Source organism: Falco naumanni, chromosome 4 (assembly GCF_017639655.2).
Source record: "Falco naumanni isolate bFalNau1 chromosome 4, bFalNau1.pat, whole genome shotgun sequence".
Lineage (NCBI taxonomy): Eukaryota > Metazoa > Chordata > Aves > Falconiformes > Falconidae > Falco > Falco naumanni.
In genome coordinates this window covers 82,210,797-82,237,572 of record NC_054057.1, presented here as the reverse complement: position 1 = coordinate 82,237,572, position 26,776 = coordinate 82,210,797, and the positions used below count along the sequence as shown (strand labels likewise).

At 51.2% G+C, this 26,776-nt stretch overlaps 1 protein-coding gene across 2 annotated transcripts; it reads left to right on the top strand.

The window, feature by feature from the left end:
* Positions 1–949: 949 nt before the first annotated feature.
* MICALL2 (MICAL like 2) lies at positions 950–25,806 on the top strand. Of its 2 annotated transcripts, XM_040592058.1 has the most exons (18): positions 950–1,167; positions 7,470–7,518; positions 11,117–11,258; positions 13,675–13,835; positions 14,508–14,629; positions 14,979–15,650; positions 15,857–16,032; positions 16,886–16,961; positions 17,275–17,390; positions 17,893–18,042; positions 20,876–20,931; positions 21,435–21,558; positions 22,165–22,255; positions 22,618–22,691; positions 23,039–23,153; positions 24,130–24,176; positions 24,269–24,395; positions 24,589–25,806. In XM_040592058.1, exons 1-17 carry the CDS (start codon positions 1,025–1,027, stop codon positions 24,364–24,366), a joined length of 2,412 nt encoding a protein of 803 aa, XP_040447992.1. In that variant the 5' UTR covers positions 950–1,024; the 3' UTR covers positions 24,367–24,395; positions 24,589–25,806. The 2 variants fall into 2 exon arrangements, with proteins under 2 accessions (XP_040447992.1, XP_040447991.1); XM_040592057.1 differs by having other exon boundaries at positions 24,269–25,806.
* Positions 25,807–26,776: the final 970 nt, after the last annotated feature.

Genomic DNA, 26,776 nt, shown 5'->3' with positions numbered 1-26,776 from the left:
ATATTATATGTATTATTAATTATTTTTACGTAATTTATAGGCAGCTCTTAAAGCGTTACCTTTTCTCTTCTGCCGTTTTCTCAGCTGCACGAGATCTGGTGAGTTATTTTATGTGCTGCAGGGCAGCCACAATGAACTGGCAATCACGGTGCGGCTCCAGGCAGGGCTCAGCCTTCCCTGGCCACCAGCCACGATCCTGCTCCTTCCCCGGCCACGGTCCCCCTCGCTCCTTCGGTGACTACTGCCCTGCCTCCTGCCATGGCCATGGCCTCCCTGGCTCCTTCCCTGGCCACGGTGTCGCTCCTTCCACGGCCACAGACCCCCTCACTCTTTCCCTTGCCACGATCCTGCTCCTTCTGTGGCCACGGTCCCCCTCGCTCCTTCCCGGACTACTGCCCTGCCGCCTCCCCTGGCCACGGCTTCCCTCGCTCCTGCCCTGGCTTCCTTCCCAGCCCCCCTCCCTGCCTCCTTCCCCAGCCCCTGCCCCCTCGCTCCAGGCTGGGCCCTGGCCCCGCCGCCCCCTGCCCTCCCTGCCCCGCCGCAGGCCCTTTGCTCCGTCCCCGGGCAGCCATGCTCTGTCCTCCCGCCACCTCCTCACGCCTCCTGCGCGGCTGCCCGTTCCCGCAGCAAACTCCATGTTTTTGCGTGTCTGCACAGGACGCGTCCCGCGCCCCCGAGCCCAACCCCGGGACCCCCTGCCGCCTCGGCCCCTGCGGAGCCGCCGCCGCCCCCCGGCCCCACACGCCGCCGCTCGTGTCCCAGGCGCGCCCGTTTGCCGCCTCGCACCCCCCCCGCCCCGGCGCTGCCGCAGCCCCCTCACAGCCCCTATTGCCCCCCCTACACGCCCCCGCCAGGCTCGGCCCCGGGCGAGGCGGAGCGAGGCCCTGCGGGGCCGCCGCCGCCCGCCCCCCGCCCGCCCCTCCGCCCGCCCCGCTGCCCGCCGCGGCCGCCACACACCGGCAGCCTGCGGCGGGGCCGGGCTGGGCCGGGCGCCTCCTGCCCTGCCGGGCCGGCCCGCGGGGCCATGGCGGCCATCCAGAACCTGCAGCTGTGGTGCAAGCAGCAGTGCGAGGGCTACCGCGGTGTCAGCATCACCAACATGACCACCTCCTTCCGCGACGGCCTCGCCTTCTGCGCCATCCTCCACCGGCACCGGCCCGACCTCATGTGAGTACCCTCGCCGGGCGTCGAGGCCGGGGCGGGGGCTGCCGGGGCAGGGGGCTGTGGGCCCGCTGGGCCTGGGACCCCCTCGCTGGGCTGCGGGCAGCCCGCCGTGCCCCTGCAGACCCCGGTCCCCAGGCCCCTGCCTTGCCTTGAGCACCCCCAGCAGACGCCCAGCTCCCCCCGCTCCTCCTCGCTCACAGCATCTCCCGGTGCTGTGGGCCGGCAGCTGGCACCAGGAGCAGTGCCAGCACCCATGCTGGAAATCTTCAAGCAACACACTCTTGCTGCCGGCCAGCCTTTTTCCCCCCTATATTTTTCCTTTTTTCCCTCTGTGGCTGAATTATCGATGTTTTAAATGCGCCCTTTCCATTGCAAAACAAGTTCAGACACTGGTTTCCTTCTTTGCTGTCGGTGTTTGCTTAGGCTAGGCTCTCCTCGGTAGGCGAGGGCTATTTAAACAAAATATAATAGAAGGGCAGGGCCTGGCAGCCGCTGGATTCCTGCACATCTCTCGTTTTCCCCATCTAGAACTCTGTCTGTGGGAGGCAAAGCGCTTTCCACCCCTTGCTGGCACCCTCTGGGTTTTGACTTGTCCCTGCCCAAACGTTGACATCTGGGAAGGTGAATTCCCACAGGGGGATGTAGATCTGCTTCCCAGGTGGTGGGTTTTTTTATTTCTGGTCTCTTTGGACTTTGGAGAGGGGGGTGTTGATGGGGGGAGGTCAAGGGAAGGGAGCAGCACAAAGATTGCCTAGGAGCACTGGTTTAAGCGTTAGGTCTCTCCCAGCCAGGTGTGTCCAGCTGGTAGAGGACCACACTGGGTTTTCTGTACTGCAGTTTTCCTCCTGTTCCTTGAATTCTGCCTTTTTCCTCATGTTCCCGGGAGAGCCTGCTGCTTGGGTTCATGTGCAGAGATCTCTTTTTATAGGTATCTCGCTCCTGCTGGAAACTAAGGAGAAGATCTTCTCTTGCCCTCTATTCTCTGTTGTTCTGAAACTTGGAAGAGGCAGAAGCAGGCTTGGGCAGCTTCTTGGGCAGCGGGAAGTTAGTGCAGGAGCTTCAGGCACGCTTTCTCTGTAGTCCCCAGTGCTTGTGTAGTCACCATGGTGTTGCTGTCTACAGCTTCCTGACATGCTGTTATCTCCATGTGACTGCAGATATTTCCTTTCCTTCCTTTTATTCACAGTCCCAAAGACACAAAAAGTAGGGCTGAAAGGTTGGCGTGTCCAAAAAGTGCTCGTGGAGGGATTGTAACTGCTTCCTGGCCATCTGCAACTGGCATGAGTGTACACAGGGGCTTTGCCACTGGAGAGCTGGAATAATTCTGTTGACCAGTTTAGTGGGTTGTTTATAATCCTTGAACTGTGCATTGAGGGTTGTGGATAGACGTATTTTAAATAAATTCTCCTGTGCTGAAGAGGGAAGGTGTTCCTTGTGGTATCTCTCTGTTCCCATTCATTTTCTTTTACGATGGAAATTCTGCCTGACTTTATTCAGAACCTTACAGAAGCTCTTTCTGACTTGGACCAGCTCAGCAAAGACTGCCTGAAGGTTAAAGTAAGAGAAGCTTTTATCAGCGACCTCCTTCATGAGTGTCAGTGGTGTAATGCAGGAAAGTACCTGGTGCATCCTTGGCTGGGCAAAGTCCTCCTGGAAGGAAATTACACTTTCAAGTGGTTGGTGGCTAGGGCTGCTGAGTGTCATGTGTCGGATCCTGGGGCTGGATACTTTTCAGATTCTTCATCAATCTGTAAAAACTTCTCTGAGTGTCGGGAATGCTAGAGCCACTGGCAGAGAAATGTGGCTGGGTGCACTGGTGGTTGTGACTCCTGCTTCCCAGGGGCTTGAAGTGCTTTATCCTGAGCTCCTCCCCTTGCTTCGAGCAAAGATCCTAGTTGAAGATTGAAAGTATCATACTGAAAATAAAACTAAAAAAGTATAATTGGTGTTCAGAGTGCTTAGTGTGTTTGCAGCAGCTCTGCTATATCAATCACTTGCAGAACACGGTTCAGTCACGGCATCGGAGTTTTGCAACAGTGTGTTTTCCATCTTGGTTTACACAAATTACATTCTTGGGCTGAGGAGTGCAGGGGCTTTCTCTTTGCAGGAGCCTGAGAAATTCCCAGGAAAACCTCAAGCAATTACAAAACATGGTCATAATCACAGGCTTCTCTTATGGGGTATGTGGCTCAGAGGATGGGCTGGTGGGAGTCTCTTTCCCCTTCCTGCTTTCTTGCTGGAAAACATAAGGAAAATATGATAACTTCTCTCAAACTTGGCTGTTGTTGATTTGTATGTTATCAGCGAACAGGGCAGGCTGTGTAAAATTAGAAATGCATTTCCCACTCACTTCCCACTCACCCAAGGATGTTTTGGGGGAGTGGAGACACATGCTGAATTACCATGGAAATTCATTTCGCTTTTGTCCCAGCTGAAGAGTGGTTCTTAGCCAGCCCCAGCCAGGCACGCATGCTGTGTCAGGCAGGTCCCAGCCTATTTTCTGGGATGATTGCGGCGGGGCCCTGAGGCTCCTCTCATCAGAGGGACATGAAGTGAAGCCTCACAGCAGCGTGGTGGGTGGTGGGAGGCTGAGGTCAGCAGCTGCTGTGTGTGATGGTGAAGGCTGTGCAAGCTCCGACCACAGTTTTAGTGGCCTTGGCTTGATAAGTGAGTTAGAAAAAGCAGGGGAGCTGTGCACGCTCGCTCAGATATTGATGCCAGATGTCGAGGAAAGGTTTTGATTAAGCTCCTTCTCTTCGTCCAGGATCTTGCTCTTTCCCAGACTGCAAGCTGGTGTTCAGCTCGGTGTTCTGGGAATTGACTGGTTGTGAAATCCCCCTTGGCAGCTGAGCACTAGCAGGCGCCCATTCCTCCAGCAGCATTTCCTGAGGTGCTGTCAGCTCAGCGCTGCAGGATGAGGCCAACAGTCACCAATACGGACAGGGAGGGCCTTGGGCATGCTGAAGATGGGTTGCCCACAGTCTTCATCTCCTTAGTAAAAGGCTGGGATGAAGCAGAGCTGCTGTTTGCTTGGCCTCTGTGGGGCTGTGGTTTGTGTGACAGGTGTGAGGGGAGGTTGGTTCTAGGGTCAAGGAGTCTTATCTGTTGCTAGTCACCCCCAGCATGCAGCGTGCCAGCAAGACCAGAGCAGGGGGAGCAGGCATTGCTGAGAGGAGGATGAGTGCATGGGGGACATCTTCCACCTGGGATTCCCAGCCCTGATCCCCCTTCCCCAGGTTGTTTGCAACTCCAAAAAGAACACAGCTGAAAGGTCCTGCTCCCAGCAGAGCGTGCTGATTTAAACCCTCTCTGTTCAAGGACTGTGAGCTGGTAAAGGCTGCATCAGGCTTTTTCAGCAATCTTTTTGGCTGCATATCTTATTGTCTATAGAGAAAATAGTACCAAAGTGCTGAGAAGCAGAAGCCTGTTTGGTACTTCATGGCTCTTGATCTTTCCTGCTCAGTCTGCTCCAAGGTCAAGTTTCCAACCAAGTTAGTACTTGTAGCAGCAGCAGAGATTCCTCCTGTGGAAGTACGTGTGCTTACAAAGGACTGTGGCATGCTTTGCGAGCGCTGGGTCTGTGCAGCTGGATCAGTGGGTGGTCACGGAGATTTGTGGACATGAGAAATGCTTGGCCCCTTTTAGCTAAAATGATTTTTTTGGGAGCTAAAAACTTCACTTCCATTCCTGTACTAGTGAACTCCACTCTGATTTGTTTCCAACACTGGAGGCCCTCTCTTGGGTCAGATTTATATTTCTCACCTCTTCCAATTAATTCAGTTGCCTGTGTTTTCTCAGCGGAGAACTCCTACTTCTCCGTTTGTATTAGTGTTGCTTTCTTAGGATTACATTGGTCCAGAGAGCTTTGATACTCCAAGATAGGAGATGCACCAGCAAGATCAATTTCCAAAAGAAATATGTGTAAGCAGTTCATCTGACTAGCCAGGGATGGAGTGATGCTGAGAGGGCAGGAGGCTCTCAAAAGCTCCAAGTAACCCGGCTGTTTGCTCACTGCTTCGGGGAGCAGAAGGGGATTTCAGACATTCATCATCAAGAGATCTGGGTTTCTAGGTGTCTGTTACGTGCCACGCAGTGTGAAGCGGCACGCATGCTGCCACAGCAAACAGCGTTCAGCACGGCTGAAGGCCACTGACTGGCCATGAATAAGTAACTCCAGTATGATATGTCTTACATGCCAGCATACGGGAAGCTGGAGCTCCCCTTTGCTCTTGCAGGTGTATTCCTGCGTTTCCCTGCTACAGAGACTATTTGGGAGCAGAAGCAGGAGTGAGGCAGAGTGCTGCAATCACATCCTTCAGCTGGCGCTTAAAAAAAGCTGATTTTCTTGCCTGACGCAAGCCAGAATGATTGTATCTATTGTTTCACTGAAACTTTTTTGGCATGTGACTATTTTTGTTGCTCTTTTTAATCCATTGTCTCAGGGAAGGGAAGTCTCTGGGCAGGAGCACTGCTTGAAGAAAAACCTCAGCAAGTCCCTTTGATTTTGCACAGGAGAGAGTATATGATTTAGAGGTGGGATGTGCCTCTTCTTTACATGCTTCCTGGGGGAGTTTGACCTTTGGGTCTTACCTGCTGTTTGTTCTCTCCTTATCCCACACAGCAATACCTGATGTGGGAAGCAGGGAGGAGGCATGGTCTGTGGTGCGATGGACAAACCTGTATGAAGCCCCCACTCTTGTTCATAATGTGATGCTCCGCGTTTTGTACTAAGTAGATAAAGAACCTGGCTTGCTCCTCGCTTTTACAAGTCATGGAAAAAGTTCCCCGGCTGCAATACAGATCATGTGTTTCTCTCATGAATAGGTCACTGTAAGCCAGCTTTGCCCTGGCTTTCACAGCGTTATCCCAGCTCCTCTCGGAGGTGAGGAACTGGCTAGCAAGGGTAGGCCCATAGTGGTTATGAAGGTACTATGTACAGAAATGCGGTTAGTGCCGTAGCCTTTTCTGTTCATCAGTGAGAATTCCCTCTCTGATATCAGTCTTGCACTTAGCTTTATGCCAGCAGGTACAAGGATTGTAAAGTGAAACTGGGTTATCGGAAAAGAATTGAGCCTGCCTGCTTGCCTGTTGGGAGGGCAGGGCTGCCAGCCAACAGTCAGTTTTGTATTCCCAGTTTAGCAACTGGCAGTCACTTTAAAACAAGACTGACAGTGACCGTTTCCTAAATGAGGGACATGCTCTGCTGCGGGTGAGGTAGCATGCTGTGTTGCAGCTCTACTTTCAACAGCACGAACTCCCCCTCCCCCCTGCTTTCTTGTGCTTTCTTGCCTGTCCCGCCAGGTCCCGGTTTCTGAGTTGCCAGCACGGTGCAGGGAGAGGTGGCATCTGGGTTGGACCAGAGAGAGGGGCAAGAGCAAATCTGGGAAGAGGGAGGACAGCAGAAAGGAAGAAGGATTGTTGACTTTGGCTTGTAACTGCAAACAGCAATTGTCTCTTCCTTTTCAGTTATTGGTTCTGATTACAAATCAAAAGTCACAGCCCCAGGGAAAGAATAAGGTTTCCACAGGCAACTTCGGTGTTATCAGCCGCAGTATTGTGTTGTGGGCAGAGGTATTTCCCAGGCAGATTCCTGGTGGTGGTTTTATGGAGCTCTGCCAGAGGAGAAAAGAGGATTTGAAACCAGAACTTGTGTGCTGGTGGAACTGGCAGCTTTTGAGATCAGGGGATATGGGTGTGCTGGAGGAGTGTGCGATACATGCGGCGTCTGAGGTATCCACACCTCCTTGGGGCTGAGGCCTGTCTTTGTGGAGACAACTTGCAAGATGGGAAAAGAGCATGGATGTGACTTTGGAAAGTACTTCCAGGGAGAGAGTGTTGCAAATCTGGCTGGCAGGCATCAGTGTGTCTTTTTGAGGTGGGAGAGGAACAAGGCTTTTTAGGGGGGAAAAAACCCTGCCCCATGAGTTAGAGGTTGCTCCTGGCAGTCTCAGCAAACCCCCTGAATCTGCACGGGATGTCTTCGCATCAGCACGTCCTGTCCATGGGAGGTTGTGGGAGTCAGCACTGCAAGGGTAGATGTGCCAAAAATGTGTTGTGCTGGCTGTGGGCAGATGTCTGTGCCTGCTGAGTCTCCTGCACGTCTTTCTCCTGGGAGGAACAGCAGGTCTGTGACTGGGATGGGATCTGCCACGCTGCTCCCTCCAGAGCATCTCTGAGAAGGCAGGGTGGGAGGAGGTGCTCTGTCTCCCCAACTGCTGAGGCTCAGAGAGGTTGAAGAAGCTGGAAGTGAAGCAGCTTGCTCTACATCACCAACCTGAGATTTTTCTCTTCTTTCTGTATTTCAGAAACTTCAACTCCCTCAGTAAAGAAAATGTGTATGAGAACAACAAGTTGGTAAGTGACTATTAATGTTTTACTTTTGGTCTAGTTTGTGAGCTGGCACCTTCCTTATGTGGTTTAGCAGCAGAAACCCTGCAGATGCAGTGTGCTGAGTGTCATATTCAAATCCTTTGCCTTATTTTGCATGTATCCAACTTTCCGATTTGAATGGCAATATCCAGGCTTGCTGGCTGCTTTAAAGCACCCTCAGGCTGTTCACGCTTCTTTGCTGGCCGCACAGTGGTGCCTGTGTCCAACATGTCCTGTGGCAGCAGGAATTTGGACAGAGATGCTGGAGGTCAAAACATGGACATGGACATGTTGAGTATGTGATGCTCCCAAGGGATGGAGCAGGAGCTGAGAGATAGCTGGTGTGGGAGGGGAAGTGCAGGGAGTCTCCCCCTACTTCTGCTTGTTCCAGGTGCAGGGGTGAAGGCTGCTGGAAGGTGGAAACATCCTAAAATCTCATCCTGTCTGGACACTTCACTCCAAGATGAGATTTGGGTTTCTCTTGTTCTCTCTGTGAAGAAAGTAGAAATTGGGCAGGTCAACCCCTTCCTGCACTGGATTCAAGCATGGGCTTAGTGCTTCAAGGAAGGATTTTTTTCCTCCCTCTCCCTCACAAAGAGATTTAAACGCTTCTCTTCCCCTTGGCATCACTCCACACAGCTTCATGGCTGCTTGGCAGGAGCTCGGGATGTGAACGAACCACAGCAGCTTACTCTTGTCTGGCTGGAGGAATAACATCCTCTGATGCAGTGAGCCATCTGAGGTGGTCCTTGCCTCCAGCAGAGCTAAACTTGCCCCCGCTTCAGCCCTGGCCATGTTCACAGTGCCTGCAATGGACCCCCCTCTCCCCATGCTGGGGCTGCAACATGTGCGCAGTTATTCACACTCTCTGGGGTTCAGCCCTGCATGTTCCTCTCCTCTAGGTGAGATTCAGACCAACCATTTTTGCCCTTGAGGTTTGACGTTTGGCAGGCATCGGGGCCTCTTCGCCACGGACAGTTGTCCTGGCCAGAGCGCTGTGTAGCCCTGAGTGTGGCTCCTTCCCCAGCGGGCTGGTGGTGTCTGCTCTGCTGGCAGCTTTGCTTGTCTCTGGGAAATGAGCTGTATGAGCTGCCTCCGCTGCTTTTATTAATGAAAAGCTCCTTTGTGTGTCTCATAAAAAGGGTTGCTCCCCTCCTTTGTCACAGCCTGTCTTTGCTTCACCCCCCCACCTTCTTAGTTTCTTTTACGTCTGTTATTTTGCTCTCTTCCTTATTCCACCTGCTGTAGGCTGCATTGTCTGTGTCACCCTCTCACTGCCAGTGTCCTGCTGCCTTGGCTCTGCTGTGCGTGGGGTCAACCCCTCCAGCTCCCCGTGGGCTCTTGGGCTGGATTCCCCCTTTGGGCTGCTCTCCATCCTGGCTCCTACACTTTCTTGCTCTGGCTGCCCTTGGGATACGAGTGGGTCTGATATCTCCCAGCACTGTTCCTCGGCTATGGTTCAGACCCTCCTTGATACCTCACTATTCAATAACTTATTTTCAGCGGCTGAATTACTCAACTAAAAAAAAAATACTTGTTTGAGCTGCAATTTGCTATATAAGGTCTTCTGCCAAGGAAGAATGTGTCATTTCTCAAGTGCCAAAAAAAATAACCCCAAACCCTAGAAAAAATTTGGTTGGTGGCATTTTTTTTTTGCTAAAGATTTTAAAAATACAAAAAGAGGAGAAAGGTTTCTACAGGCCTGGGATGCAGTTCTTACAGTGCTGATTGATGGTGGCACAGTGTAACAGATACAGCAGTGGCCTGTGTCAGAGGAAAGCTGTGCCTGGCTGGCTCAGATAGCCTCGAGCGTATCACTTTGCCTCCTCTATGCAAAATGGGAGCAGCGGCATTTACCTCCTTTGTACAGCACTTGGAGCAGCACTGATGAAAAATGTCACGCAGAAATAACATGTTGCTTCTTTAAAGGCCAACGTGGGCACGCAGGTAGAGGAGAAGGGCAAGCGGGCCATGTTAGATGGTGATCTTGTTGGATCTCCAGGCAAGCACAGCTCCCAGGAGCACAAGGGTACTGTAGGCACAGGGGATGCTGCATCCTAATGCTGCTGTCTGCATTGGCCACCTGGTTCTGGCCAAACCAGCGGTGTGCATAGAGCATCCTCCTCTGTGGGTCCAGGCAGCCCCTCACGCTTGTTCTGTGCCTGGTGCAGTGGTCTCACCCTGGCAGGAGGTGGCATGACCTGTGTTCCTGCTAGACTGCACACCAAGAATGTCCAGCAAAAAAACACTGGTCAGACCAGTTGTGGAGCCAGTGCAATGGGGAACACTCCAAAGAATATATTAAGCACCAGGTTACGAGACAAGCGAGTGCCAGGCTGGGCTGGCAGCTGGCTGACACAGCCAGAAGTAACTGGCTGAAAGCGTTTTTAATGTCAGCTCAGTTACATTTTTACTGGGATACCCAGTGGAAAAAAATGGTAATTATCTTGCTGAAAAATAGTGGTTGTTTGTTTCTTCTAAGCAGGAATGGTTGGCTTGTACACCAACACTGTTGTATGTCTGTGCCAAAGGTCAGATGCGGAGAGTTTTATAATGTTAAGTCTTTCTTTAACCCTTTCACTCTGGGCTTCAGCAGTAGCCTTCCTTGTGCCTCTGGTCCTGCAAGTACTGTTTTCTTTTGCTGTGTTGGCATTTCAAAGGGAGTGTTCCAAAGGGGGAGGGAAAGGGTTTTTTCCTATAAGCCAGGAAGGAAGAGGGCTGGAGAAGTCCTCGGTAAAAGCCCTACACCGAGTTGAGCAAGGGCAAAGTTGCTTTATGGATGTTGCAGGGTTTTTTGTCCTCTAGTAAAGGCTCTTGTTCAAAGGCAAAAGAAAATAGCTTGTCCCTCCCTTACCTGACTTTGATCTTGCAGTTTCAAAGCAGAGGGCACCACAGCGGGGAGTATTTGCCCCAAATACATGTTAGGCATCATGGAAATGGTTAAGCTGGAAGGGGAGCTAGGTATCAGGAATTCTTCTGCATCATTCCCCTCTTCCCCCTCTCTAGTCTGGGAGAGAGAGCTCCCTCCTGCAGTCCAAGATTTCCCCTTTTTCAGATGGGGAAGAGCAGGCAGTAGCAGGCAGGAAGCTTTAATATTTGCACAGCACTCGGAGATAGAAAGCTGCCTGCAAGCGCCCACCAGCACACCATTGATTGGGGAGTGCTCCAGGTTGGGCTGGAAGCCTGGAAACAAGTCTGCCAGCCTGGACTGACACATCCCCTTCTGCCAGGCCTCGTTCTGCAGCTGTGCAGCTCCAGATAGAGGCAGGCTTGAGGAAGAGCAGGGGAAGCCCAGGTGAGTTCTGTGCAGTGAGCTATGGCCAGCTTGCCAGGCCAGATTTTGGGCTCCCTGCCTGAATTTCTCAATGCAGTGGCTGGAAGCCATGAGTCCGTTGGTTCCTGTAACGGCCGTACGATGTAGGAGTTAAACTGGTGCAGCTGTTCCCCAGTAGAGTTATTATTCAAGTGGGGCTGTTTGCAGTGGAGTTTCTTACTTCTGATGAAGAACAGTTCTGCTGCCTGGGCTGGACAAGACACTCCCCACCCCCACCCCAGTTGTGGTTTTTTTTCCTTCCTTCTCTAGGCATTTCGAGTGGCAGAGGAGGAGCTGGGGATCCCAGCCTTGCTGGATGCAGAGGATATGGTTGCTCTGAGGGTACCAGACAGGTTGAGCATCCTCACCTATGTTTCCCAGTATTATAACTACTTCCATGGACGGTCTCCTAGTAAGTACCGTATTTCTTGGAGGGGTGGGAAGGATGGGGGCTTAATTTTGTGCTGTCCCTTGCCTCCTCACAAGCTTTGAAAAAAAAAAATAGACTGCACAGAGGCCTTTTGATACCAGAACTGTTTCAGTGGGGGATCTAAACTCTTTACACATCTGTCTACAGTAGCACCAATGCTTTTGGAAGGCCACGGGGCTGTGCTTTCTATTTAAAACTAGTGCCTTAAAATTTAAAATACAATCTAAATTTTCTTACGCTGCAGCCAGACAGGCGCACTGAAGGTTCCCCTCCATAGTCCCCACCTCAACTTTTCGTTCTCAAGCACCTACATCCCTGCTTCAGTCTTTGCCACACCGGAGGGCTGGTAAGAACACAGAGTCTAATAAGGCTGAGCTTGTCCATGAGGCTATGCCAGTGGAGCAGCATTGATGGTAGGGCTTGTCCAGCACAGCAGTACTGATACAAGGAAGCAGAAGAAAATGACCCCTCTTAACTGGCATAATACTTACAGCAATGCTTTCAAACATAAAACAGGCCACGGAGCTGCCAAGGCATTATATTCATGTACTGGAGAGTTTATCTGGGCTCACAGGAGCATTATTGTAGACTTGGTTTATATTTGGCTTTAAGCTCATACAAAATGAAATAATACCATAAACTGATTTCACAGGTTCCTCTGGAGGACACTTTAGAAAGTGGGACATGGATGCCTTAACTGGTTAAGGTGAATCTAGATGGAGAAGACAGATATGAATTAAAGATGTCCTACATCTTGGAAAGAAAGCACAATTCACTCTGAGAGCTGTCTTTAATGTCTAAACTCTTCCCTTATCTCCGCCTCTTTACACATTTAAGCATGCTTTTTCTCTCCCTCCACAACCTCTTCCCTCCCCCTTCTTCATCTTTTATTTCTTGTTTTACAGCCGTTCTGATTGAAGTCAAATTCCATCACGTTTATGCCAAGTGATGGGAATCTGGGTCAGTTTGGGGTCTTTACCCCCTCCCCCCTCCAGCATCTTGCCTACCATGTCATCAAGCACAGCACATTTTTATACTCTCCAGTGTCCCACAACATGTTCTAGTTGCACTCCTGTTGCTGAGGGGTGATTATGCGTGTCTGAAAACGAGCCCAGCCAGTAATGTGCCCTCTGACACCAAGCAGACTCCTAATACCATAGTTATGTCCTCCAAATGGGCTCCAGCAGGACACAGGAGGCCAGAGGGGATGAGCCCCCAATATTTTATTGAGGTCATGCATGTACAGAAGAGTAGAGCTGAAGCCACCCGTCTTTGTGCTGGGCTTTGGGAATTCAGTAAATGGCACAAGTGGGAAGTGAGGGGGCAGCCTGAGTCTAGAACATTTGCTGGGGTGGCTGTCACCAGGCCACTGGTCACTGCAGTGAAAGAGCCCTGGGTGTTTATTTGGATAGCTAGCTTTCTTAGGAGAAGGCTGCTGGGAACTGGGCTTTCTCTCTGTATTTACTGAGAAGGGTATAATTTCTTTTCAGATGGGTGGTCATATAATTGGTTGCTCTTAAAGTGAAGCTGTGGCTCAAATATCCCACAAGGAACACAGAGACATCTCATTCAGAGTAGGAAGTGGTGCAAAAATAACACCCCTGTGAGACGGATGAGGGGTCTTTGTAAAAACTGTTGCATGAAGCGTTATTTCCTAGGGAAGTCTCCTTGCACTTCCAGCGCATGGGGCATCACTCCTTGCTCAACTGAAGTGTGTTGGACATTCTCTTTTCTCTGCTTGTTATGAATTTAGAAGGTTGTCTTTTGTCTGCAAAGAAAAGAGGACTGGGCATTTGCATTCTTCTCGTGGCAAATCTTGGTTTCCGCATCAGCACCACCATGGCACCTCCAAGTCCTTGCCGTTGTACAGTTACCCTTTTTAGTGGTCATTTCTGCATTTGACAAGCCTGTTTACTCTGTGAGAGTCCCATCTGGGATGTGGAGTGGATACCCACAGCAGGGAAGGTTCAGGGTGTGTAGGAGGTCTGGAGCAGAGCAACCTGAACAAAGCAAACTTCAGCTGTAATACCTGACAGTGGTGCCTGTTTCAGTGGTGATCGCTTCCAGCCAAACTGTGGGCCGGGTAAAAACCCAAGGTCTTGTTCACACCACTGATGGATGGTGGTTTGTGTTTTTCCATTTTTTCATTCAGCCCCGTGGAATTCCCTGAGAAGAAAAAAATCAGCAGTTTCAGCTGAATGTTGGTAAAAGTCACTTGTTCCTCTTGCCCCTCAATGCGTTACAGAACCGCTTGTGAAGGAAGCCTGTGTTTCCTTGTGTGCTTTGCATGTTATCCATCAGGTACCTCTGGGTCTTCTGGTCTTCTTATGCTGTGAATTACTCCTAAGCCCATGGCTTTTCCTTATGTTCTCTTAAAATCTTTCCTTCTTTCTTCCAGTTGGAGGCATGGCTGGAATCAAGCGTCCTTCCTCTGAACCTCAGGAGCAGCCTCTTGGGAAGAAAGCTGTTTCAGAGCCTCCTAAGCCGGTGCCACCAAAACTGCCCCCTGCCCACCCACCAGCCAGAGCTAAGCCAAAAGAAGCCTCCCCAGTCACCCCAGTAAGAAATGTGTTTTGGGGTGTTCTTCATGCCTTAAACCTGTTAAGTGAGCTAGAGTATTAGGCTAGTTCAAGGCTACTGGTGGTAAGGACTTAATCTCTAAATTTTCTGCTCACCATGGGGGATTTAATCCAGAGGTCTGGCTACTGCACATATTCAGATGCAAGTCATTGGAAAGACATTAGGCAGCTGGGACTCATCTAGTGGTGAACAGGACATGGGTGTCTTAGGACTTACGCTGTTCCTAGATCTTGGGGATGGAGATTTTGAGCAGAATGTATTGGTTTTGCTAGAAAACACTAATTAAATTCTTGGAAACAGTTTGAAAGCAGAGTAGGGATGGAAACAGCATGGAGGAAGGGAAGCTTCTCTCAAAAGGGTAAGGCCCTTTTTCCAGCTAATTCAAATCAGAAGCCTTTGCGCTTCGGTTTCCCACAGGTAGACAAAACACCCTGGTCCTCTGGATTTGTGGGAACAAGTCTCTCTTCCTCTGTCCTCCCAAGGGCTGTTCCAGTCTGTACGAACAAGGGGCTAGCAGGAGCAGGGATTTTGGGTATCATGTCTGTGTCCTAGCCAAGCGGCTGTGCATGCTGAACGCTCGCCCACCTGGGAGATCCGTAGCTGTACGCAGGGCCACGCCGCTGCCCGCTCACCCGCTGCTTCTCCCCGCAGAAAGGTGTCCTGGCAGAGAGCGGGAATATCCCTAGCAGCAGCTGCGGGATCTGCGGGAACCATGTGCACCTGGTGCAGCGCTGCTTGGTCGATGGGAAGCTCTATCACAGAAACTGCTTCAGGTATGGCTCTTCTGAGGGGGGGCGCAGGCCTGTGGGTCACAGAGAGGCAGCCTGGCTCCTTTGGGGCTGGAGGGAGAGGGTGGAAGCAACCTGGGCCTGCTCTTGACCTGTGCATCGGGGAAACTCTTTGCACAGGTCTGTTTTCATCCACAGCTTTCCTACTTCAGGCTGTGCTGTCCACAGCTCCCGTTTTGGTGCCTGAGGAATGTGCGCGTGGCATCTGTTCACTGCCAGTCTTGTACCTTCACCCTCCCTGTGCTGGCAGTGGAATTGTGCCTGCGCTCTCAGCTGTGTGTCAATGGCCTCCCAGTGCTATGGAGGATGTTTTCTGAGACTTTCGTATCCACAGGTGCAGGCAATGTTGGAACGTGCTTCTTCCTGGAAGCTACAAAGCTGGGCCTGAGCCCGGTACGTTCATCTGTACTAGCCACCAGCAGCCAGGCAGTGTCCAGATCTCTGGTCTCTGCAGCACCAGGAACAAACCTGAGAGTACCCCAGCCCCTACTGCTGCCAGGGTGTTCCAGAAAGCAGCAGAACCCAAGAAACCAGAGCAGGTGTTGAAGAAACCCAGCCAGGAAGGCCTTGCTAATTCAACCAAGCCATCTGTTTCATCTTCTGGAAGCTCTGGCTTCAAAAGTGTCAATACTCCGTGGTCCTCTTCAGCTGTAAATAAATCAGATGACTGCAAAGGTACCCCATTGGGGAATAAAACAGATCACCGTGAAGGTTCCCCGTCAAGACCTCTTTGGACAACCTCCACAACAAAAACACAGCAAGCCCGAGAAAACTTTTTTCGGTCGTTGGAGTCCTCCAGCAGTAAAACCTCTGACACTAAAAACCAAGTCCCTTCTTCTCATGGCCCTGGTAAAACTGCCCCTGCCAGAACCACTGTTGAGGTTAGTGCAGTGAATGCTGAGAAGGATCAGGCACGTAACCATATTATACAGGCTCTGGCTGGATCAAACACCTCTCCAAACAGGCCAGGAGGGCTCAGTTCCATAGGCTCCTCAGCATCCAGCAGGTGAGGACTATTTCTCTTTCCCTTTTTACTCCCAAGAAGATCCTTGGGATAACTTGGAGAAGTCCCAGTTCATCCCTTTTGCCTGATTGCTTTTGTGGCTGAAATTTAAAGACAGGCAGAGGAACTCGTCCGGGTCTTTGGAACAGAGGCTGATAAAATGGTCTGTTCTTTTCAAACAGACTAACTAGGTTGTTCCTTTTTTGCAGTGGCAAGTTTTCTCCCAGCAGTTCTCAGTGGCAGAGCCCAGCTCCAAAAGCACAGTCCAGCAAAACAGACTACACAGCACCAAAACAGGAAAAGATTACAGACCCTCTGCCCAAGAGCCAGGCTGCCAGGAAACCTGTTGACTCTGTGCACAAGCCAGAGTCAAAAGGCATCAAAGGTGAGGATGACTGATTCACATACAGCTCTGCCTGGACACAGCATGCCAGCTTTATGCCTTTCTCTTGGACCAGTACAATGAATGTGTCAGTGACTCCTATACTTTCTGTCTGTACCGCCACATAAGGGTTTTCTGAGTTCTGGGGCTCAACACACCTCCATCTGTCCCTGTGCAGTTGCTTCCTCTAGCATGGTGAGTTTTTCTTCTCTGAGGATCTCCAGGTATTTGAAGTTATACTGTCATCAAACACTGGGATTGTGGTGGATTTCAGAGGCTTAGGTAGACTTTCCCAGATGGGAGACCTTGCCAGAACTTCAGGATGATTTTGTGATTGCAGTTGGGGCTTACCCAACCTCCTGGTCTGTTTTGAACAGAACTTCCACCGTGGTGGCTAAGCAGTAAGCAAAGGGATGATGTTCTGAGGGTACTCTGTGTCTCAGCCACTTCCAGATGGCCTTTTCTTGGGTCAGAAGCAGTATCTATCTGCAGTTTGCAATTTTTTTTTTTCGTCTCTCCCCCTTCCTGCCCCATCCTTTGGTCTCAGATCTTAGCTGTTCGTGTTATATTGTTTTTGAAAGTGCCTGTTCATTTACAGTGCAGCTGTGTTTCTGTAGCTGCATAGATTTTAAAGCATTTTAACTGAAAGGGACAAAAATGCCACCAAGGTTATTTACTACCTATTGTATGTGAATCTGTCCACGTTAAACGTGTTGAACTGGTGCTGGTTTTCTGCAATAACATCATAGTATCTGCCCCAGTGCATGGCTTATCTCCTAAGACCCTCCTGAGACTCAAATCTGGCTTGTTGCTCTTTATTGGATCTGATCTTTTCTTGCTATGTTCCTTTCTTTAGGAAGCATGAATGTTGGTGAAGACAAGTCTGAGAGCCCATCAGACTGGAGATCTCTGTTGAAGCCTGTAACCAGCAAGTGAGTGTCTTGGAGCCAAGGGGTCTCCTTAACAAATGAATGGGGATGATGACTATGCTTGCACCCGTGTTTGTTGCTGCCGGTCTGTGTGCACATAGGAGGGTAAAGCTCCTGTGTTTTAATGCTTCTGTTTTCAGAATTTTGATGGAAAAGGCAAAGGCTTTCATTTCCGGGGAGGGAAAGTGTATTTCAAATTGCTGGACTCTGATTAGAAAGATGTGACCATCCCATATGGAGATCCAGCCCAGGATGTCCAGAACTGTTCCGTTCTGCAAGAAGGGTGGTTTCCTACCTTTGTCTTTCTTCTTTGCAGAGACCAAAGTGGCTCTAAGAAACCTACTGATAACTCCCAGGTGGGAACAGGGAGCCCAGCACACAAGGAGACAAAGCCAAGTCCATTAGTTGTCCCATCAGCAAAGCAGGACTCTGGTATGAAGGATATAAGTTTTGCCTTCATTTTGCTAGTCAGGCAGGGGACAGGCGTTAGTGCTGCAAGGCACGTGTAAGGAGCATGTTGGAGGAGGTTGTGCCTCACTTTCAGGGATTTTTGCTCTCTGCACCTGCTTTGGCCCTGTGGTGCCTGTATTTGGAGAGCCATCCTTCCCCAAGGACAGGGACTCGGTCCTCACAGGGTGCCCTTCTTCTGCAAGACACTAGCAAGATTTTGCTTATGCTCTCTTGCATAAATGTGTAACGGTGAGAAACTTGTTCTTCTCCTTCACCCTTCTTTCCTGCTCTGGCTTTGTAATCAGTGGTTTCTCCCTGTTTCAAGTGAGGGCTTGTGCCCCTTGCTGTCATCAAGGGAAGAGAACTAGGACTAGAAATGAAAGTGGTTAGTGGTGAATGCCAGAGATGCTGGGCAGTGAAGGGATTTTTATGAGATGAGGGTTGAAATTTCTTACACAAAACCTGTCTGTGCTTCTTAACCCAGCTTCATCTGGTGGAGTCATGAAAAAGAAGTTGATGCCCAGTTCAGATCTTATCAGGAGCTGTCAGAATTTAAAGCAAGTCTCTGAAGACCCTGGAGGCTCTGCCAAGAAGGAAGAAGAGGGCAACCAGCTGAAGAAAAGCACTACCACATGTAAGGTCTCTTCTGCCTGCTCAAAGGCCCTCTCCTCTCTGCACTGTCAGGGAACAGCCTGAGTGGTCAGTATGGGAGATGCGTCCCCAAGTTTTCTGTGGCTAAGCCTGTGGCTGTTGTCATGGGGGAGGGGGGGGGAAACTGTTATTAATTCTTATTAGCCAGGTTGGAGGAACCAGCCAGGCCAGAGAATTCAGTGGGAAGGGAAGAAGTTAAAATTAGGATTTGTTAAGGTCACTGCCCTGTCATTCCTTAAACTCAAAGCTATGAAGAGGACCATCTCCTAATTTTGGGAACTGGGATCTAGATGATGTCTCTGTTCCTCCCTAGCTGAGTGGCTTTGGGAAATAAAAGGAATGCAGAGAAGTGTCAGCCAGGGACTCCAGCTGGCGGGACTCATGGTAGCAGCAGCCAAGGCTGCTGCTTCTTGGACTTTCAAAGATGTCCTGATCAGTTCTGACTAGTTTGTCCCTACCCTTCATCCAATTTCTTACTCCTGTATGTTCAACCACAGCTTTACTGTGTACTTCTCCTTTGCCCAGTTGTCCTTGGTCCTACGTAACCCACCACAACACAGATGAAATTTCCTGGAACTGATCTGATGTTTGTTGCTGTCCTGTTTGCTCAGCTTGTTTGTTCTCCCCTTGCCTTACCCCATCTAGATCTGTCTTATCTGCTTGGACTGGAAGGTCCTCACAGCAAGGCTCAGCTGTTTGTCTTGGAGCAAGCAGCATGGGTCTTGACGGCTCGGTAGCCTCACGCTTTAGTATTTGTTAGCTGACTCCAGCGCTGTCCTTAGCCTGCACCTTCAACAGCTACAGAGCATTCAAACCTCAGTTGTGCTGTCCATTTGAGAAGTTTAGCCTGCCTCCACTGCCATCGTTTTTGCAAAACTTTCCATCTCCTTTTTCCTCAGTCTCAGCCGCAAGGTTCAGTATTCTGTCTTTCCCAGAAAGCAAGCTGATAAGAGAGGCCAGCCGGGTTTACATCCTTCTTTCTGAAGCTTGATGACTGCTGTGGGGGAGTGCCCACTGTGGGAACCTTTCCCAGCAGCCTCCTTCCATTTTTCATATGTGTGCCAGTCTGCCATCCGAAAGGCTGTTCTCTCGCTGCTGTCACTTGGCTGTGGATTAAGGACAGACTTGTCGCTCCTCTGTATAGGTCTTTACCTCAGCACTCAGATGCCGTGAACAGTCAGCTACCATTCCTGCCTGCAATCCTCTGTGTTGTGTGGGGCTGTGGATGGTGAGCATTTCTGTAGATCATTCATTATTTTTTTTTGGCCTAGGTAGTGTTTTCTGTTGAGAAAGGAGGCTCCAGCATTTTCTTGCCAACTGTCCTACTTCCAGTTTGCAGGCAAGCAGCCAACCCATCCTGTGCCTGTCAAGACAGAACTTGAGGCTATCAGGGGATATCAGACCCTGGGCTGGTCAGGAGAGTCGTTTTACTAGCTGTTCCCCTCCAGTGACCTTTGTCTTCTCATGACCAGTGGTGCAGCTTTCTGCCTTGGTTAGAGGTGCTGCAGGGATCACCTGGAAGGTGCCTGCAGATGCAGGGCTGAGCTGGGAGAGGGAGGTGTTGCTCTGGCGGTAGCAAACTGCTCATGGCAGGTCAGGTCCCTCTTGGAGGAAACTTTAAGAGAAGTGCGAGTCCTAGGTGATGTACAGGGCAGCAAACCAGCAGCATCCACAGGGAAGAGTACCCTGACAGAGGCCAGCAGTGCAGGGACAGCACAGCTGATTGATACATCCAGCATCTTCTTCTCTGGCACTCATCCTGGAAAATGCAATAGAGCAGGGCTGGGCAGTTGGAGAGCTGTCCTTGAGCTCTTCCTCAAGTCAGGACCAACGAGCTGTCCTTGAGCTCTTCCTCAAGTCAGGACCAACTACCAGAAACTCTCATGAGGCTCCCCTAGGCTCTCTGTCCTGTCTTTCTCCTTGTGTGTGCTGAGCCTGCACCGCTGCTGCCTTTCTTACAGCCATGCTCTTTTGAAATTAGAGTTTTCCTTCCTTATCACATCATCCACGTACGCCTCTGTTCTCTCTCTGTGGTAATTATCCAGCCCAGCCCCTCGGGTATCCAAATACCTCACACTCTTCTGTAGTTATCCTTGCAGCACAGTTGGGCAGAGGAAGCTGAGGCACAGTGGAACAAATACACATTGCTTAAGATTGATTTTAATAGGTGTCCAGGGCCTAAACAGTGCTGTGTAGCAGGGCCTAAGGGACTTCTCACCTAGGAAGTGTTTCGTGGAAGGAATTGAACCTTAGTTTCTTGAGACCTATATGAAGGTCCCCTAGACCATCTTTGTTTCATCAGTATTTACTGATACTTCTTTGTACAAGCACACTAGAGGGGCGTTTTTAAGTATATCTTGATGTTTCCTGTGACAGTAGCCCAGTATTTCTGTTCTGTCGTTTGGAAGCTTAAGAAGGGGTGGCTTTTGCCTCAATAAATATCTTTGGGTTTTAGCAAAATAATGAATGAACATAGAAGTCTAAATTCTTGGGTGCAAGGTCCAAAGTCATATCTGAGTTAGGTGACTGCCTGTGTCCTGGGGGTGAAAGCAGCAGCCTGTGACTGGAAGGAACTGAGCGTCCAGCCACAAGGAGTAAACCGGGCTGTGCTGCTCCCTGAGGACACATCCCTCACCATAGTCAGGCATGCTGATGCATGAATGTCCTCGGTGCCCTCTGTTGCCCTCAGTGCCCTCTGTTGCGTGGCAGGGACCTGTTGTGTTCTCTGGTGGTGCAGGCACTGTCCCACATCACAAAATTATTTTAAGTTTGTTGTGGCATTTTGATTGTTCATTTTTTTTCCCCCTCCCTTCTAGTTAAACCCTCTGTTCCAAAAAGCATCCAGAGCCCTGAAGCAGTGTCCCCAACCAAGGTATGGCTGGAAACCAGGTGTAAGAGGAAGAGGCTGGGGTTGTTGGGTGTCCTGCTGGAGTGCTTGCCCATATATATCTTGGTTTGTTTTATTGAGAGGTTTTATTTGAATTCCCAGGAAAAGGGTGAAAGGCTCTGGGGCATAGACAAGATGGAGAGACTGCCAGTTATCTCCCATGTAGGGGGACAATAGAAGCTGGTATAAGACAGAGCCCGACAAAATTCTAGTAGACATTGCATTCCCCAACAAAGGAGGGAGAATGTCTGTGGATTGACAAGTGTGGGTGATGTTGTCACTCACAGTGAACACATCACAGTGCTGTAATGTCGCAGTGGCCACTGCTGTGCTGTGAGCAGCCAGCTCTGCTCTGCTGCTGACTTGGCCCTTCCAGGACATGGCTCTGCAGTTGGGCTCCTTGTGTCATTTCCCATCTCTGGGGCTGTCACCTCAGCAGGCAGTCCGAAGGCACTGAACTTGATTTGGTCCTACATTTGTTTTCCTAGCTGCACCCGGACTACCTCCCTGAGGAGAAAATCCAGGAGAAGGTGTGTGACATCGAGAAGCAGCTGGATGAGCTGGAATTGAAAGGAGTGGATCTGGAGAAGCAGCTGCGTGGTTGTGAAGGAGGTAAAGGAGACCAGGGGCCACCTCTGTTACAATGGGGAGATGTGAGCCTCATGCTGCCCCTGGGCATTCTTAGCTCCATTTGCAGGAGCTCACGCTACATGTGAGACACCAGGTTGTCAAAGATACCTGGTATAGCAAGATAAAGCCCTATGAATTTTGAACCCTCTCTGGCTGTTTCCTAATCTATTGTTTGAGCAAGGTCTTATGTTTATTTGGCTGAGGATCAGGGAGTTCTGGGAGTGGAAGGCTGCTATTGATCTGGCTTCTGGATCCCAAGCCAGACTGGGCATCGTGGCTGGCTCCAATTTCACAGGGCTTTGTGGGCTCGTGCAGAATGGCAGGGTTGAGCTGGCCACATGGAAGATGAGCTGGGTGCCCTGTAGCAGAGTATCTGTGAGCAGCTTCTTTGAATCTGCAGGGAGTGATCTGCATCCTTTCCTCTGTACCGAGGAGTACCGAAGATGAGCTGTTTTCACCTGAGGTTGCCTGTGGCTCAGTGTGCAGCTTAGTTATCCTAGGCTGTCCCTCAGGTGCCTGTGTGTTTGAGCCAGGGATTCTGAACTGATGCAGCTTCTGAGGGAGCCTTGCCCTTTGTCTCCTTTGCAGATGAGTCTGAGGATGCCCTCATGGTGGAATGGTTCAAACTGATCCATGAGAAACAGCTGCTGCTCAGACAGGAGTCGGAGCTGATGTACAAGTAAGTACAACCAGAAAGTCACCCATCTGCTTGTGCACTTCACCTGTGAGCAGTAAGCAGTGAAGGAGAGGGAGTGGCAACCCAAAAAAATAATGTGCCAGCTGGTGGGACGAGGAGGGCTTCTCCTCTCTGGGAGAACTGCCAGCATCCTGAGGTATTAGCTGATGGGCCTTTGAGCACTGATGAACTTGTGGGGAGGGAAACTTCACAAATGTGATGGAGGAAGATTTCCGCTGACCCACCAGCCCCTGCCCGGGTGGTGTGGTAGGTGATGTGGAGCTGAGGCTTTGGCATGATATGAGAAGGATCTGGCCCTGGGGCATGGAGGGGCAGTAAGTTGTCACTTCTGTGGTTCCTTCCAGGATGAAACAGCAGAAGCTGGAGGAGCAGCAGTGGAACATTGAGGTGGAGCTGCGACACCTCATGAGCAAGCCAGGTAAGGACCAGCTGCACTGAGAGTCCTGGTGGCCCCAGGCTGTGTGGAGCCCTCCACTTTACATGCCAGCACTGGGATGTCCTTCAGATCTGAATGACACTGCTAGGGATTGCAGTTTCACTGCGGGGTGTCTGGGGACTGCGCTGTCAAGCTGTATGGTGGAGACTCCCTCTAACGTCCAACTCACATGTGCTTTCTGAGGGGATGATGTAAGATGTGCTCCCGAGTGTGAGGATATTAAAATTTGGGCCTGTGAGAGGGACTTGCTGGTGCAGGGTGGAGGCAGGAGCCACGGTGGGGAGGTACTTGCCTGTAGCGGTGAGATGGGCTTCCCTTGTCTTGTGCAGAGGAACTGAAGACACCCAGGGAGAAGGAACGAGAGAAGGAGCTGTTGGAATCATACCTAAACACAGTCAATGATCGGAATAATATTGTGGAGTGCCTGGATGAGGACAGACTCAGGTGAGGGCCCTTAGATGGTGGGAGATGAGCCAACACCAGGGATTATTTCCCTTGTACTTCCTCCACAGACCAGGCTATAGGGGTGGATGAATGGCTGTCATCCATACTTCTGCTCCACGAGAGGTGGGTGATGACCTGTCACCAACCATCTTGTCCTAAATACTGCTGCCATTGCTTCCTTGGCAGCTGTTAAAAGCTGAGATCAGGACTGCAGGCATGTTCAGGGCTTCTCCCAAGCTAATTCTGCTCTGAGGACAAGGGCTGTGAAAATGTCAAAGACAGAGGAAGAGAGGGAGAGGCTGGAGGTGGGCAGGATGGAGGCAGTCTGGGAGCTGCAAGAGGACTCTGGGAACATGAAGCCAGGAATGTGTGTGTCTGCTGCAGCAAGTGAAAGAGCAATTCTAGTTGAGAGTTGGATGCTGTCCAAGTTCAAAGGAAGACTGCTGCGTCCAGTAGCTGGATTTGTGCCTCCTGTTGCTGGGAGCAGCCTCCATTTCTTGACCTCAGAGCACTGATGCCAGCTGAGGATTCCAGTAACGCCCAGGCTTTGGGCTCTGGCCTTGCCCAGACCCAAGGACATAGCAGTGTGTTTGTCCCTGATTTACATGAGCACCTCCACAGCCCCTCAGGCTACTGGTGTCTTCAACCTTTATTCATCTCCTCGGGTCTGGTGTGGCCTCACAACCTATCGTGGATGATTCATAGGCCAGCTGGGGGTAGGACCTCCCTGCTGCAGCTGTACTGCCACGGTCTGGAAATCCCCGCACAGGCCCTTGCTTTCAAGGGAGCCAGATGCCATTTGCTAATCTCTTGGGCTCCTCTAACTTTTGGTTTTCCCCACACCCTTCTCAGAGTGTGCTATGGGGGCTGGTCATTTCTGACTGGGGCAATAACAGCAGTCTTTGCCTGGGTTTTGGTATCTACCACCTTGTCGTGAAAGACGGCAGTTTTTTAATGCCATGCTGTTCTGTTACAGAGAGCAAGAGGAGGACCAGATGTTGGCAGACATGATCCAGAGGTTGGGTAAGGGCCCTTTCTACTCTTACGGAGCAGCACTGGGTGGCTCTGGGGCTGGCAGGTCTCAACCTGCTCTGTGTCTTCTCCCTCTTCTGCAGATGGATCTCTTGAGAGCCAGGAGCCAGAGAAGAAGAAGAACAAGTTCCACTTGCCCAAAATACGGAAGCAGAAAAATAAGAGTAAAGCTCAGGAGTGATGTTCCTTTGCCCAGCAGGGCCATCACAGGTATGTTCCTTCCTCGCTCTGCTTTCCTGGAGTCGTGCAGGACTGTGATGATGCTCCTCTGCTCCCTGACATGGAGGCTGCATATTTGCAGACCAAAGGGACAGTGTGAATCCCTTCTGGCCCTGGTTTGGGGGCCAAGGATACCTTTCCCAGAAGATGGACTTTTAAGACTTTTTTCCTTATTTTGGTATAGCTCGGAGCCGGCTTCAGCCTTCTTGGCAGCTCAGGAGGGCAGAGCTCAATTTGCCCATCCACTGCTTGGGTTATTACAGTCCTGAATGCAGAAGCATGGCACTGCACGTCACACTTGTCACACTTGTGTCAGCCAGGGCTGCACCAAGGATGCTACGCTGGTCTGTGAAAGGGCCATTCTCCTTCCCTTCCTCCCTCCCTGTACTTGCTGTGGCTCTTTGGCCAGGATCAGAGATGCGGTGGGGGGGAGGGTACTATGGGGAAGAGAGATGGACGGAATCCCCCTTATTGTGCCAGTGCAAAAGGGAGCTGCAGGCCCCACAGCTGGAGGGGGGCAGAGAGCAGAGCCACCTCTGTATCAGTGGGGTAGACTCAGCGTGGTTTCAGCAATAGTGCTGTTTCCAGACCTCCTTTGGGGAGCTGCTGTAGGCTGGTTTCTCAAAGCCATGAGGGGTTGCTCACTGCTTCATTCCCTCTATGGGGGAGATTTGTAGCTTCCTTATTTCTCTGACTGCATGGTGAAGCAGGGTTTTCATTGTCTATGGCCTATCCTGCTGAAAATGAACAGAAGTCGTCTTTTAACAAGCAGGTGCTAACTGGGAGCAGAAGGGAATTAATGGGTTTGCCTCACCCATGAGTCTTCTGCATGAGACCAATATTTCAGTTCCTGAGGCTCTGTCCCTGGGTAGCCAGCAACCTCAAGGAATGCTGCCATTCATCTTGGTGAGACCAGAAGAGCACAAGCAGGTCCTGGGCTGTGGCAGTAAGTCTTCCTACTCTTCCCTCAGTCCAGTGACTGCAGCCAGACACCTGCCCTGTGTGGCAGCATCCTCTCTTCGCAGTCAGCCTGGGGAGCAGGGATGGAGACAGGCAGGGGAAGATCAGATCAGTTCATGATGCCTCTAGCTCTGGTGTGTGTGGACTTCCCTTCTCCCTCCAAGCCAGGTACTTTGAGGTTTCTCTAAGTCCTGTTCTGCAGCAGGGCCTGGGATTCTGGACGGCGGAGGCTTGCACGCTGTGCCCGATGGCAAAGCGGAGGCGATGCGTCCCTTACCCACGAGGTGGCAGCGGGGGTCTCTGTCCCAGGCAGCCTGCAGGGTGTGCTGGGTGGGGTACCGAGGGGGTTCCTGGTGCCCACGGTCTGTGCCATGTGTGTCCGTGTGGTGGGATACCCTGTACCTGCATATGCTTTTGTCCAATAAAGAACCACTGGAGCAAGTCTCAAGAGTCCCAGTGCGAGTTTGGATGTGGGTCAGCGGGTGTGGGCTGCCCAGGGCACTGCGAGCGCTCACGGTCCCTCTCTGGAGCTGTGAGAGGCAGTGGAGTACCTGTGATGGAGAGGCTCCCCTGCCTGGAGCTTGCTGCAGACCAGCTGTGGGTCCTGGGAGGGCAGCAGCGCCAAGGGGTTTTTCAGTGATTTCATTTACATGTAAACTCCCCGGGCTCTCAGGTAAGTGCATTTTTCCCGTTGCTGCTTTAGCACTACACAGTCTCCAAGCCTTGTGGGATCCCAGCCTAGCCATCAGTCGGGGGGAGAAGACGAGAGGCAGGGCTTGTTCTGCCACAGTTGTGCTGTGGCATTGGTGAGCCAAGTGGCTGGACCATGGTTCCATCAGGTAAAACACTGATGGAAGCGCTGTCACCGCACTCTTTGCTCCATGTTGGCCTGTGCTCACCTGGAGGGGAAGACAGGCTGGTTTTGGGGGACATGCTGACCACAGGGGCTGGTGTGCTGTGCCTTGCCCTCCTGGTCTGCTTCTCGGGAAACTCTTTCCTGGGGCTGTGTGTAAACTTGAGGGGAAGGAGGAGGGCCTCTCTGCCAGACCTGGGCATTAGCAGCCTTGGAATTAAACCTGTCTGTGTAGGCTGCCAGCCGAGAGGGAGGGAGCTGAAAGCACCTCTGCTGAAGGAGAGAAATACCCTTCCTCATGAGTGGGTTCCCCTCCTCCAGCTCTCCCAGACTGTCATTATTGCTGGGCTTTCATCTTTTCAGGCTCAGATTCTCCAACCTCAAGAAGTTTAGTCTGGATTTAGGGGGGGGGGGGGGGAGCGCAGCATCATCCAGACTCATCCAATCCTTCCCTCTGCAGCGCAGTTCAACCTTCACCCATCTTGAAGGCAGGCAGGACATGGGTCTACGCAGGAATGTGATCACAGACGTAACCAGCAGTCCCTGGTGCCCTGCAGGG